A 13,995-nucleotide genomic window follows, 5' to 3' on the forward strand; every position below is an offset into this window, starting at 1 on the left:
ATACTAATTTGTGGATCTCCTGACTTCCAGGTTCAGTTATGCTGCTGTTGTGGCTGGTGTGTTTTAGGAAATTTTCTTACCCCTTGGTTTCGAGTGTGGTCCTGAAAAATCTCTATTTCGAGGGTTATCTAGTCCCTCCCCTTAGCCCTACGCCTTCAAGATAAAGAGAATTGGGACACCCCTACCGCTTCACGTGAACGTACAAAAGGAGGGGTAGGGGACGGGCCAAGGGGTAGAATTGGGATTGGACCTTAAGATAGGAATGATGTCCCTGTATCAGCAAAGCCAACCTACCAATTTTGTGTTTAATAGACATCTAATAGACATTCAAACATAGACGTCTTGGCTACAACAAGGCTAAATTTGTTAGTGAAGTCTAACAATAGTTCAAAAATAAAATAGATCATCAAATAGACAGAATAGACAGACTTCACATACAGTTGATGTCAGAATTATTAGCCCCCTTTGAATTTTTAATATTTCCCAAATGATGTTTAACAGGAAATTTTCACAGTATGTCTGATAATATATTTTCTTCTGGAGAAAGTCTTATTTGTTTTATTTCGGCTAGAATAAAAGCAGTTTTAATTTTTTTAAGAGCCATTTTAAGGTCAAAATTATTAGTCCCCTTAAGCTATATATTTTTTCAATAGTCTACAGAACAAACCATCATTATACAATAGCTTGCCTAATTACCCTAACCTGCCTAGTTAACCTAATTAACCTAGTTAAACCTTTAAATGTCACGTTAAGCTGTATAGAAGTGTAAAAAATATCTAGTAAAATATTATTTACTGTCATCATGGCAAAGATAAATTAAATCAGTTATTAGAAATGAGTTATTAAAACTATTATGTTTAGAAATGTGTTGAAAAAATCGTCTCTCCGTTAAACTGAAATTGGGGAAAAAATAAACAAGATAAACAAGGGAGGGAATAATTCAAGGGGGCTAATAATTCTGACTTCAACTGTATGTAATCATTCCTTCCTGTCTGTTTTATGGCTAGTGTATTTTAAGAATTCTATTAGATTTTTACAAAATTTAGCCTTAATTAGCCAAAATGTCTATGTTTGAATGTCTGTTAGTCACACAAGATATGCATGCTATGAATATGCTGAATCCCGTTCTGCAAAATAATGATGTTTTCATTTTTTTATGTACAGGTCTACACAGGTTAAAGCAATCAGAAACAGCCTGGTGAGAGCAGCATGTCGTGGTTCAGCTGGAACGAGCCATACTATCGGAGCGGGAGACGTGAGCCGTCTGAAGTGGTCTCAGAGACGCTGATGCTGGAGCTGAGCTGGCAGATGAAGGAGGCTGAGAGGCTTCAGCGGGAGCGAGACAATGAGTACCGGAGGCTGAAGAGCGGCGTGGACTACAGCTGGCTCATGAACACCCCGCGCAGCTCCTACGACATCAGCCCAGGAGAGAGACTCGGCCTGGAGGACCTGTGCTGCAAAGTGCCTCCATCATACTGCGGATCCATCATACAGAGGTTAGGCTACGATGCTGGGCTGGGGAGTGACAGTACACATGTAACTTTAGTGTCTATTTAAATAACAAAATAGGAGTAACGGCATAAGTTACATTTTAATTGAATTGTCGTCAAATTATAAGTATTTCCAGGCTTCTTTATGTCAAAACCACATCAAATTGATATCAAATATGTCTTCAAAGTGATGTTAAATTAATGACACAAAAATATTATAAAATAAGACGTTTTATTTAGCTGAAAGCTTCAATTACAAATTAACACTAGATTTTGTTTTCATACAATGCATGTAAACTACCTTGGTGTCACAACACTGTCACATTCACATACCAACACAGGCTCATTGTGTATACGTATCCCTGTCTACATTTCTGGAAATCGCAAATTATGTAGCCAGAGGCTTAAAACAAATGCTACGGGGAATGATGCTGCAGACGGCTTCTGTTCATTTTAACGCTACCAGTTGACTGCTTACCTCAGTATAAAGTTGATTGCGATGACGGGGTTCGAGTCTGGTGTAGAACATTTCCAGAAACTATGTAAAGCAAAAAATAAATGATAGTATACTAGATTGCTTTTGAAAACACTATTGTTTGGTTTTAGGGACGAGGGGTAGGTGGTTCAGTCGGTCAGTCATTCAGTCGACAGCAAGCTGGCCTGGGGTGCGTCATGGCTGAACTATCATAGAACAATGCATCGTTTGGGAAAAGAAGGATGTAGTGAAGAGTGTTTCGCAAAACCTGTAGTTTCTCTGTCGCAGATCCATAGTTTAAACCACGTTAGTTATAACGTAAAACGCCTATAATGACGCTCTAAACGGGATGGAGTAACTACTTCTTTAGAGAAGAACCCCCATAATTTTTGGTGCAAATGCAAAAACAAAGGGAACACAATTGTCAATGTGAAGATCGCTAAAACTGAACTGTAAAAATAATTTGAAAGCGGATTACACCTAAGAGAGATGATTTTAATGTTTTTTTTTTTAATCATTCTAAGTTTAAATGTTATAATGTTCTAAATGAATATTGAATAATAAAGAAATGTCGACCTGGGCATGTATCCACAATGAGCCTGGGTTGCACCTAACACTGTGCAGTTTTGCAGCACATCTAAATGCGCAGGACAGTCCTGAACTGTAAACCCTAATGTTGCTTTTACTTAATTAAGTAAAGTTGACTGAATATTAGGGATGTCTCGATCCGATATTCATATCGGAAATATCGATAGTTATGTCCAAAAATATATATCGGACTGCGTTAAAAATCTCCGATATAAGCAGTCCAATGCACTCTAAACTCCGTTACAGCTATTCTATCCAGCAGCGTCCAGAGCAGCCAGCGTGCAAAGCCCACGTGATCAGCCAGGATTTCTAAATGGCCTAACATGTCCAGGATTCTGCTTTTGTTTTCTATAGCTGTCATGGAAAAGGTGTTAAATGCTAAACATTTTTGTTGTTTTAATCGTCTGTTAAATAAGAATAAGAAATCATTCTGTTGCTGAGGGCCATTACAGTTTAAAATAAAGAATGGTATTACTTTCAGGCAGAAGGAAAATTTAATTAGAGGCATTCCCATATTTAACTCTTCTTTAAAAAGCCCATAATGATAAAGTGCTCTGATAAACAGTGTCAGCTTTGCACATGAGTTTGCAGTTCTGTCTTTATTTACATTGTCGTACTTTTCCCATGTGGGAAGTAGGGTGGAATCTGTGCAATATATTATGCAAATAAAACGAATTTTGATAAATAAAATTCTTAAAAGTCATATTATTGTATGTGCTGTGTAGAAAAGGTGTGTTTTAATCTAGCTACTGCAAGTATATTTATGTTAAAGATAATATGTGCAATATATATTTTTATAAAATTAATTATGTTTTGTTTGGGAACATTAATACAGCCATAATCTATGATACAAACACAGATTAAATAGACCTGATCATGTAAATGTTTGCACTAACCATACCACACATTTTTTATTAATTTAACAGTAACTTATAACAATAACTCCCTATTTCTGCTGCCCAGTGTGAAAAGATATTTTTCAGCTCAAAACTGGATCAATAATTCATCAAAAAGCTGTGTGAAATTGAAACTTTGGACACTCAACCTTTAGCAGTTGGTCAATTAACAATATTTTTCTTACGTTCCTGCTCTATGCTGTTTTTACCATTTGCTGATGGTAAAAAATAAATAACTGAAGTGACCTTTAATTAGTATTTTCAGCCTGATCTCACGAGAAAACGTAAGTATTTTACGTTTTGTCAGTTTAGTGGCTAATTCGTACGAATTCGTACGAGTTCAATCGTACGAAATGGTACAATTTTAAAAAGGAGGCGTGGCACCTAACCCCGCCCCTAAACCCAACCGTCATTGGAGGATGAGCAAATCGTACTAAATTGTACGAATTAGATCGTACGAATTCGTACGAATTAGCCACTAAAAAAAAGTTACGAATTGCCGTGAGATTGTGTTGGTATTTTCCATTTTAAAAAATAAATTTTTGTTTATTCAATTAAGATATTTTTCAGGGTCTTAATATTTATTCTTTAATTCTTGTTTATATATTCTTATGTAAAAGGTTCACATTTATGCAACCAATAGTTTATAAATTGGTGTTTTTTTTCCATACTTACTGTTGCTGACTTTTGTTCTCAGTTTGATTTAGCCGTTCATACATTCCACTCAACGAAATAGGTAAAAGTAAAGTATTCATGATTTCTGCTGATTATTGTCTCGGATTTGTATCGGTATCGTATCGGGACATATATCGGTATCGTATCGGGACATCCCTACTGAATATAACTTTAAAATTTTGCCTTTTGGTCCTATCAGTTAAAAATATTTATAGTTAATTTAACTTATGTACCATGAAAATGAATAAACTTAAGATTTCAAGTGTAGTGAGCTCAAAATCATAATTAATCCTTTGAAAATAAATAGGTAATTTTCACAAATGTAGTCTTGACTGTAAAATCTTAATATGTGCAACCTTTTAAGTGCAAGGTATTTTTTTAAATCGCAAAAAAATTGGCTTCAGGTATAATTATTCATCATGATGTGAATAAATGGCTACTTATTTTTTCTTTAAAATTTATAAAAAAAATGTTCATGGTATATTATTACACACGCATGCACACACATGCATATATATAGTAACAGAATGAAATGTCTGTCACTTGTTTTTTTTTGTTATCCATGGAAAAATGAAAATAAAAATGCCGTTGTAATGGAACTACAGGGCACTAGAGGGCGCTTGTCAGACACCTGGAATGTATAATAGGTGAGTGGGTCCATGGTTCCTTGGAGTTACTTCAAACCAGTGATCACCAAACTTGTTCCTGGAGGGCCGTTGTCCAGTAGATTTTGGCTCCAACCCTAATCAAAGACATCTGAACAAGCTAATCAAGGTCTTCCTAGGTATACTAGAAACATGCAGGCAGGTGTGTTGAGGCAAGTTGGAGCTAAATCCTGGAGGGACACCGGCCCTCCAGGACCGAGATTGGTGACCCCTGCTTCAAACTGTTTGTATTGTGAAGTCCTAGTTGGGAAACCTTGCGTTTTAAGCTCAGCCTAGGACTGTCTGAATAAGAGTTGACATTTTGGATACCATCATTATGAAGTTTCATTTCTCAATTATCTGCAAGTCGTTAAATAAACGCAAAGGTAGATCAACATATTTCAACGCACTCAATGTTTTTTTTTTTAACTCCAAATCAGTGACCAGTTTTTTTAATGTTTAACTTAAGGAAAATACTATACTTAAATTGTTTAGTTCAATAAGTTTGGTGAACTGAACAATTTAAGTATAGTCTACAAAACCGGCAAGTTAAATAAACGTAAATATGCAAGTTTTGGGAGACTCCATTACTTAATTATATTGAGGCAACGAGTTTACTCAATTAATTTAGTTCAGTCAACTTATTAGGTTTTTCAGTGTGTAATCAATTTTTGACGTGTTGTTTTGACACCAATGTTACAGTAGATAGAAGTAGTAGTCGAATTGACGTCAAAGTAGTAATCTGACATCCGATAATTTAGCGTTTTTGACATTTTTTTAATGTCCTTTTGACATCAAGGTGCCTGCTGGGTATGGCTATCAACTTTTATGTTACTAACTATTAATAAACAATTCTAGAAGTGTTAGTTAAAACTGTCAATTGTGACCTAAGCTAAGGTGTTACCGTATTTGTAATCTGCACCTTTCCATACCCGGAAACGAGTATGTTTTTTTTTTTTTTAAAACAGGGATGTTGGCCAGTACATGTTCAGGACAGGGTGATCTGGGTAATTTGTTTACTAAGCCGTCTTTGTGATGTCTCTGCTAAGAAGCACACAGCTATGTGTTTTTCTAGGTGAACTAAGCTCTGACCTGCTGAAGTGATAATTGTAAATCACACACAGGCCTCATGAGACACACAGCTGACAGATTCAGATGAGTCCCAAATGACGCCGGTCTTTTCTATTCAGGTGGCAACAAGCATAGCAACCAGCTTTCTTTTGTTGTTTTGTTCAGTCCCTTGATGACAACAGACACCTTCGGTTTAAAGAGGCAGTTCAGACGAACATGTAAATTCTGTTGTCTGTTATTTACTCTTATGTTGTTGTGCTGTTGTCGTCCTGCTTCTGTGAAACAACAAAAAAAGATATTTAATAAATAATACTACAAAATAAATCTACTATTGATTCATCTTTATTTCAAATGTATACTGCAGTCATATTATCCTATAAAACACAAATGTTTTGTTAAGACATTTTACACTGACTTCTCTAGATTTACTGGCTCTATCAAAGAGCTTAGAATCACCAAGAGGCGACACTCTAGTGCGATTTGGGAAACAGCCACTAGAGGGCGAGGCAGCCATTTTGGAATGAAAGTTCCAATAGAACAACAGCATATTATAAAACTGTAAAATAAACTATTAAAAGTGCTGATGATTGTGATAGTAAGTGTTGTATTGTCGTCTTTCAGATTGTATCTCAGCTTTAATGCGCTATTTAAGTAAATAAATAAAAAACAAAGCAGCTGCTTGCCATCACAACAGCAATAACATCCAATGGACAGCCGATGGCATTCACTCCAAAATGGCGGAATCCGGGGCTGTTGCTGGGCGCTGCTGTTGCAATCTCTTTGGCTCTATTTAGTATGGTTTTGAGTAAGATGTTTATATTTAAAATGAACTACATGGCGTAGGAGATTGGTTGCTGTCACCTCGGCAGCCAATGAGCTTGCTCCTCATCATTTTAAATGCTCTGTGTCATTGTACGCTGTTAAACTGTGGTGTGTTTTCGGAGACCTGCCTTTACCCCAGCTCCACCTGTGTTTAGATCTGCTATGGGGTTACAAATATGTTATGTTATACATACAGCGGTTCCACTTTCTATTGATTATACACACATACACACACACAGTCCGAAGATCATCAAAGACTGATAACAAGGACTATTTAAGCTGCACGCACACACACCTCAAGGCTGAGTCTTGCTATATTGTAATGTTTTCATGTCTGAGTATTATCCTGTCTGGTCTTCTGGGTTCCAAGCCTCGCCTTGTTCTTCTATGTATTAATCCGTAGCCGCATAGTCTGACCTTTTGCCTGTTTGACTACGACTTTGGATAACCCTTATGATACTGTTTTGCACCTGTTATGATCATTGCCTATATGACTACTCTGATAAATAAATGATGCATTTGGATTTGCAACTACAGTGTTCAGCATCGTCAATCCATAAGTATCACAATCAAAGCAGCAGCAGCAGCATAGCAGATCTATAGTGCCAAGACCAAATACATCAACATTGCTATATACATATTCATTACCATACGAAATCCCGAGAGTGTTCATGACAGTAAATTTGAACAAACAGCAAAAATAATTTTAGCGAACCAGATTCCTCAAGTTCTCATGTTTTTTTTTTTTCCTTTTTTTTTTGTCATTCTTGACTAACTGTAAGCTGATCCAGAGTCAGCTGATCCAGTCCAACATATAAAGACTTGAAGAGTTCGGATTCAAAAACCTCTGAGTGCCCCCTGAAATGTTCTTCTAAAAATAGCATTTTTTCAGGCTCTTGAACGATTAATAATTTCACTTTTTTTGTTGTTTCAAAGAATAGATTCTGTTCATTCCTTGTAAAGTGAAATATCTACACATAAACACAGGAGGCTGAGAAATTGCTTATTTTAGAAGACAATTTCAGATGGCACCTTTTTTCTTCATTATAGTCTATCTCTATTAGAAGTAAGAGGATGATCTTGTCTTTCCCACGATGACTGAGTGAAAATGAGAATTAATAGAGGATTGTACTGATTAAAGAAAGGAGAAAGACGATTAAGAAAATACTGATTAGCTGATTTAATTGCAACAATAAGAAGTCTGCTTGGAAGCCTATTTTAAGACTCCTTAAGAGCATCTTATACTGTAGATCAGAAGCATGAAGGTCTTGAGAGGCTGCAGTTCCTCTCATGGGTCGAGTGTTCATGTTCTGCTCTCACAGGAACTGCACCGAAAATTATCCGGAGACCAAGAGCCTGAAGTGTTTGTGCTGTGTAAAGGCTAGTTAGTGGGTAGATTAAGACAAAATGCAATGTGCACACTACAATATTAATCATATTTTGGATATACACGCACATTTAAAGGTACACTTTTAGGTTTATTTTACAATTAGCTAGAGTTAATTTTTTTAAATCCTATCAGTGGATCTCTGGGTCTGGCGGAAGCACTTTTAGCTTAGCATGATATATTGAATCAGATTAAACCATTATCATTTTGCTCAATTTTTTTTGATGGTTTTCCTATATAAAGTTTGACTCTTCTGTATAAAAAGTTTTCTAGAGCAATATGGCCAGGAACTATGCTCTCGTAAATTTCAATATGAAATTTAGGGTACCATATGTTTTACAGAGCTGCGTAATATTTAAAGTGTTCTTAATAGTGCAGTTGTAACTTACACTAAAGTGTTTCCACAAAATGTAATCATGTAATCCATAAAAACTGTAGTCTTAGAAAAGCCCTGACCTGAATCCCAGCACTCCAGATCACCGTCACCTGAATTCTGATCCCCGTCACATGTGCACTCCTTATTGAGCATAGTATAAAACACTAACCCAGAAATTGTTTTTCCTATGGGTGAGATGAAAATGGCTGTATACTTACCATTAGAAAACCCAAAACACTAACGTACGTCTTAACCTATCACATAACTGCTTTTGGTCTCCTTCCCTGTATACTGCCTGCCATAGAGACTGCATTAGCATTAGCCGTTGTGCTTTTTAGACTAATCATTTCAGGCTTGCCTTCAGTAGGCTTTGACTCACCTCTCATTCACCAGCCTCTGGTGTGCCCAAACTGCTGGCTGTTTCTTACTCCACATAACAAATCCTGTTATTTGAAATCGCATACTCCCATACTACAGTTTGACAAAAGCCTTGTCGTCAATCCCAGTTGTGAAAGCAGTAAATAATAACTTGGCTTCTAGTTGATCATTTGGAAAGGTAGATTTTTCCAATGAATCATCTGTTGAAATGCATCCCCAATCATCCCAAATACTGCAGAAGACCTATTGGAACCTGCATGGACCCAAGATTCTCACAGATATCAATCAAGTTTGGTGAAGGAAAAATCATGGTTTGGGGTTACATTCAGTATGGGGGGCATGCGAGAGATCTGCAGAGTGGCAACACCAACAGCCTGAGGTATCAAAACATTTGGGCGTTGAAGATGAAACCAAAGAATTTTATTGAACTCTGGGAGTCCTGCAAGAATGCTTTCTTTGCCATTCCAGATGAGTCATTGAAGAGATGTATGGATGCAGTCCTCCAAGCTCATGGAGTCATACACAATATTATTTATTTTCCTGTAGTTTGTCTGAATTCCATTCATACTACTCACATTAATACTATATAGAATATACTTTTCAGACGGTCGTGTAGTAAATTCAAATTCAAATGTAGTGACTACTCAAGTAGTCTACAAATTTGGACGCAGCTGTTGTCTCCTGATCATATGTTCCTAGTGTCTCCTGTGTTTAGTGCTCATCATCATATTCAACCAGATAAGCAAAGACTTCCCATAATCTTACCTGATCTGCAAGTCATTCACCATATTCATCAATATCATCCTGGTTTTGCAAAATTTACTACCTCATCCTATTCTGTTGTGACAGCAGTGCATAGACAACAAAATTATTTCAGCATGCTTAAGAGATTACAAAACATAAAGTAAGAAATGTCTTACTAACAAATGGCTTTTTGAAATGGGCAGAATGTTTTGCGTTCTTAAAGTGGTATTTTGCACCTAATGAATCAAATTCCCAATTTACACTATTGACTTATTGCATTTTTATTTTTAAGATTTTAACTGTTTTAGTACTTTTAAAGTATGATCTTATTCTACATTGTTACCAGTTCTTCCCCTTTTTGTCTAGGGTTGGGGAAGGAAAATAACAATTTAAATTAAAATTAGAATTTAAGGGAAAAAACCAAATTAATGAATCATGTATAGGTTAAATAAACAAAAATTGAGGGAACACTTCGATACTCTGCCCCAGAAATGTGAAACAACCACAAGGGTAAACTTAAAGCTTTTATTCTTTTGTTCTCATTAAATAAACAATAAAATGAAGCATAAGTATTCAGGAGAAGGATTAACCAAAACAACAAACAAAACTGAACTAGCTTAGGAGGAGTACTAAATAACCTAGTTTCAGGTAAAAGAAGAGAAACAAAACAAAGGCTTTCCTCAACTCCCTTAATATGAATAAACACAGCCAAGTACAAAAATAAAAATGGCACCCTCTCCCTACAGCTTCATTTTGCAAGTAAAAAAAAAACAAGACAAAGAAACAATACAATTACCTTTTAAACACCACACAAAAATTATATTTAAATCACATAACTAAAAAAGCAGACACACTGCCTGTAAAGTTCCACCACACAAGAGAAACACCAAATTTCCTCAAAGACAGAAGTTAAATTGAACCCAATAGCTTAATAAACTTCTTTCAATATACAACCGGATCAATACCCACAAAGTATGCAACAACCACAAGTCTGGAGCAGGGGAGAAGTGAACCTCCCTTTGGGTTGAGATACATTGCTCTTTTGTAACAGCGCGTTACTGCAGCACGCTCCAATGAGGAGCACCACCTGGGCCCAATCAGCTCTACCTAGCGAGCAGGCAGAGATAGACACATTGGAAGAGTAAAGGTGCGGTCACACTTGACTTTTCCTTCCATAGACTTCCATTCATACGCACGCGAATGCGTCAGACCGGAAACGCGGGGTCATGCGTCGAGTTTCGCAGGTTGCTGCGGTGCAAAGTTCAAGCTTGGTGAACTCTAACCTGCGAAATCGCATCACTTGACTGCGTGAGATGAATCGAGCATCAAAACAGGACCTCTCTGGACAGAAATTTAAAACATGGAGCAATCGCTCACTTTATTAATGTCTAATCATCTTGTTTAATCCCGCCCCTTTTCGCAGCGCCACACGACAGAATTTCGCACACACAAATCCCGGTGTGACCGTAGCTTAAAGCTGCGGTCACACTGGGCTTTGTGTGTGCGAAATTCTGTCGTGCGGCGCTGCGAAAAGGGGCAGTATTAAACAAGATGATTAGACATTAAAAAAAGCAAGCGAATGCTCCATGTTTTAAATTTCTGTGCAGAGAGGTCCTGTTTTGATCCTCAATTAGTCTCACGCAGTCAAGTGATGCGATTTCGCAGGTCAGAGTTCACCAAGCTTAAACTTTGCACCGCAGCAACTTGCGAAACTTAACGCATGACCCCGCATTTCCAGTCTGACGCATTCGCGTGCGTATGAATGGAAGTCTATGGGAGGAAAAGTCAAGTGTGACCGCAGCTTAAAGCTAAGGTCACACTGGGCTTTGCGCGTGTGAAATTCTGTCGTATGGTGCTGCGAAAAGGAGCGGGGTTAAACAAGATGATTAGACATTTAAAAAAGCGAGCGAATGCTCCATGTTTTAAATTTCTGTCCAGAGAGGTCCTGTTTTGATCCTTGATTGGTCTCACGCAGTCAAGTGATGCGATTTCGCAGGTCAGAGTTCACCAAGCTTGAACTTTGCACCGCAGCAACTTGCGAAACTTGACGCATGACCCTGCGTTTCCGGTCTGACGCATTCACGTGCGTATGAATGGAAGTCTTTGGGAGGAAAAGCCCGGTGTGACCGCAGCTTAAAGCTACGGTCACACGGGGCTTTGTGTGTGCGAAATTCTGTCGTACAGCGCTGCGAAAAGGGGCGGGGTTAAACAAGATGATTAGACATTAATAAAGTGAGCGATTGCTCAATGTTTTTAATTTCTGTCCAGAGAGGTCTTGTTTTGATCCTCGATTGATCTCACGCAGTCAAGTGATGCGATTTCGCAGGTCAGAGTTCACCAAGCTTGAACTTTGCACCGCAGCAACATGCGATGAAGCTGCGGTCACACTTGACTTTTCTTCCCATAGACTTCCATTCATACGCATGCGAATGCGTCAGACCGGAAACGCGGGGTCATGCGTCAAGTTTCGCATGTTGCTGCGGTGCAAAGTTCAAGCTTGGTGAACTCTGACCTGCGAAATCTCATCACTTGACTGCGTGAGACCAATCGAGGATCAAAACACGACCTCCCTGGACAGAAATTTAAAATATTGAGCAATCGTTGGCTTTTTTTAATGTCTAATCATCTTCTTTAATCCCGCCCCTTTTCGCAGCGCCGTACGACAGAATTTCGCACACACAAAGCCCGTGTGACCGTAGCTTAAGAGAGAAACACAACATAACCACTCCCCATTGGGCAGTAAACACACAAATAAACAACAACAACAACAACAACAACAAAAACAAATACTTCCATAGGATGTAACAACATCCCTAGTCCAGCAAAGTACTGTAGTTTATTAAGCAAATAACCTTGGGTTAGGGTTTGTTAGTAGCATGAATTGTACATTTAAAGTAAAGTGTGACCTAATCGTTTAGGTCACACTTTATTTTAAGGTACTGTACAATTCTCCATATTATTAAACAATTAACTAAGACTTCTGGCTCAATAAACTCCTAACTCGCTGGTTATTAACAGTTATTAGGTAGGATTAGGGACATAAGTTTTTGCAGAATACTGTATGTACTTCAGAAGTACTAATAAACAGCCAGTATCCTAATAGACGGCAGGTAAAAAGCCATTAGTTAATGTTAAGAATTGGTACTTAAAATAAATCTTTGACAAAAGTGCTTCTCTGTCTTCATCTTCACAGGTTTCGTCAGGTGCTGATGGAGAATGAACCGGAGGTGCAGGAGGTTTCCGGACTCTTCCGTTCTGTGCTTGTGGAAAGTCTTGAGCGTGTTCACGAGGAGCAGGAGGCTCAGCGTTTGACCCAGCAGTGGAGCAACAGACGCTCCATAAGCTTATCGCTGATGAGTTTCAGGTCAAGAGTGCGGATCAACCCTTTCGGCAGCACATTGGGACTGAAATCAAACAGCTACGGCTCGGAAGAAGACGGTGTAGATGTTAAGACTGTGTGTGAGGATGTGGAGAAGGGTCAGACAGCAGAGAAAGTACAGCGTGTGTGGAGCATGCCGGAGTTTAGACACAAGGGAATCAACGGAAAAGCTTGAGTGTCTTTGAGTATGTGGGATTCATCAAGATCTGATCTGGTTAGCGGCTGTCTGATATTGTCAGCATCGTTTTTTAGTCTATTTATATTTTGAAGTGTGTGGAGGTATGCTCATGTTGGGAAATAAATGAAGCTCTATAAGCAAAAACATCGCAATTAGGGGTGTAGTCCTAAAAAAAAAGGTGGTGTACTATTACCCACCCAACCCAGATTTTAAAAGTAGGCAACGAAAGTGAATAGCTGAGTCCCAAATCGCATACTTATGCACTATTCTGCGCCATTTTGTAGTATAAATAGTGTAAGTAGTGCATTCACAGTGAAAACTCAAAAAAATAATAAGTGCACTTTAATTACCTCGATGATACACTCATTCAGCCGGTAAAATGAAGTGTGTGTGACACTTCACGCACTCAATGACCGCATGTTTGTTCACGTAGAAGGGGCAGAGCTATCGGGCGCACATGTTGGAAAACTTTATTTATTTTGGATTGTGAAAGCAAAATTCTCCTACGAGAGTGATTATAGCGCCTCCCGATGGGGAATGCGGTTATACTCATGATAGGTATTATTTGATAGTTTTGTCATTTATTTCACTGATTTGGCAACCATCAAACGTCATCAGGGAAACGCTTTGAGTTTCCACTTAGTAAAAAAACATTAGTGTTCCATTTGGGATGAAACTACATACATGTACTATGCTGTTGAGCGTGTAAGTGCATAAGTACATAGTGCATGAGTGCATAGTGTGCCATTTGAGATGCAGCTAATGTTTCTTTGATTCATTAGCAATACAGTTGAAGTCAGAATTATTAGCCCTCATTTATTCCCCCCCCCCACTTTCTGTTTAATGGAGAGAAGATTTTTTTCAGCACATTTCTAAACATGATAGTTTTAAT

The 13,995-nt window shown here is 38.0% G+C and overlaps 1 protein-coding gene across 1 annotated transcript; it reads left to right on the top strand.

The window, feature by feature from the left end:
- The first annotated feature begins 1,180 nt into the window (after positions 1-1,180).
- On the top strand, positions 1,181-13,256 carry rd3 (retinal degeneration 3, GUCY2D regulator). The gene is made up of 2 exons (XM_056445384.1): positions 1,181-1,496; positions 12,740-13,256. Exons 1-2 carry the CDS (start codon positions 1,210-1,212, stop codon positions 13,098-13,100), a joined length of 648 nt encoding a protein of 215 aa, XP_056301359.1. The 5' UTR covers positions 1,181-1,209; the 3' UTR covers positions 13,101-13,256.
- The last annotated feature ends 739 nt before the right edge of the window (positions 13,257-13,995 follow it).

The sequence above is a fragment of the Danio aesculapii genome, chromosome 20 (genome assembly GCF_903798145.1).
Source record: "Danio aesculapii chromosome 20, fDanAes4.1, whole genome shotgun sequence".
NCBI lineage: Eukaryota > Metazoa > Chordata > Actinopteri > Cypriniformes > Danionidae > Danio > Danio aesculapii.

Coding starts and splice junctions, on each gene's coding strand:
- rd3 (XM_056445384.1), top strand. CDS start 1,210: ATGTCGTGGTTCAGCTGGAACGAGCCATACTATCGGAGCGGGAGACGT. Junction 1,497..12,739: donor TGCGGATCCATCATACAGAG/GTTAGGCTACGA, acceptor TCATCTTCACAG/GTTTCGTCAGGTGCTGATGG.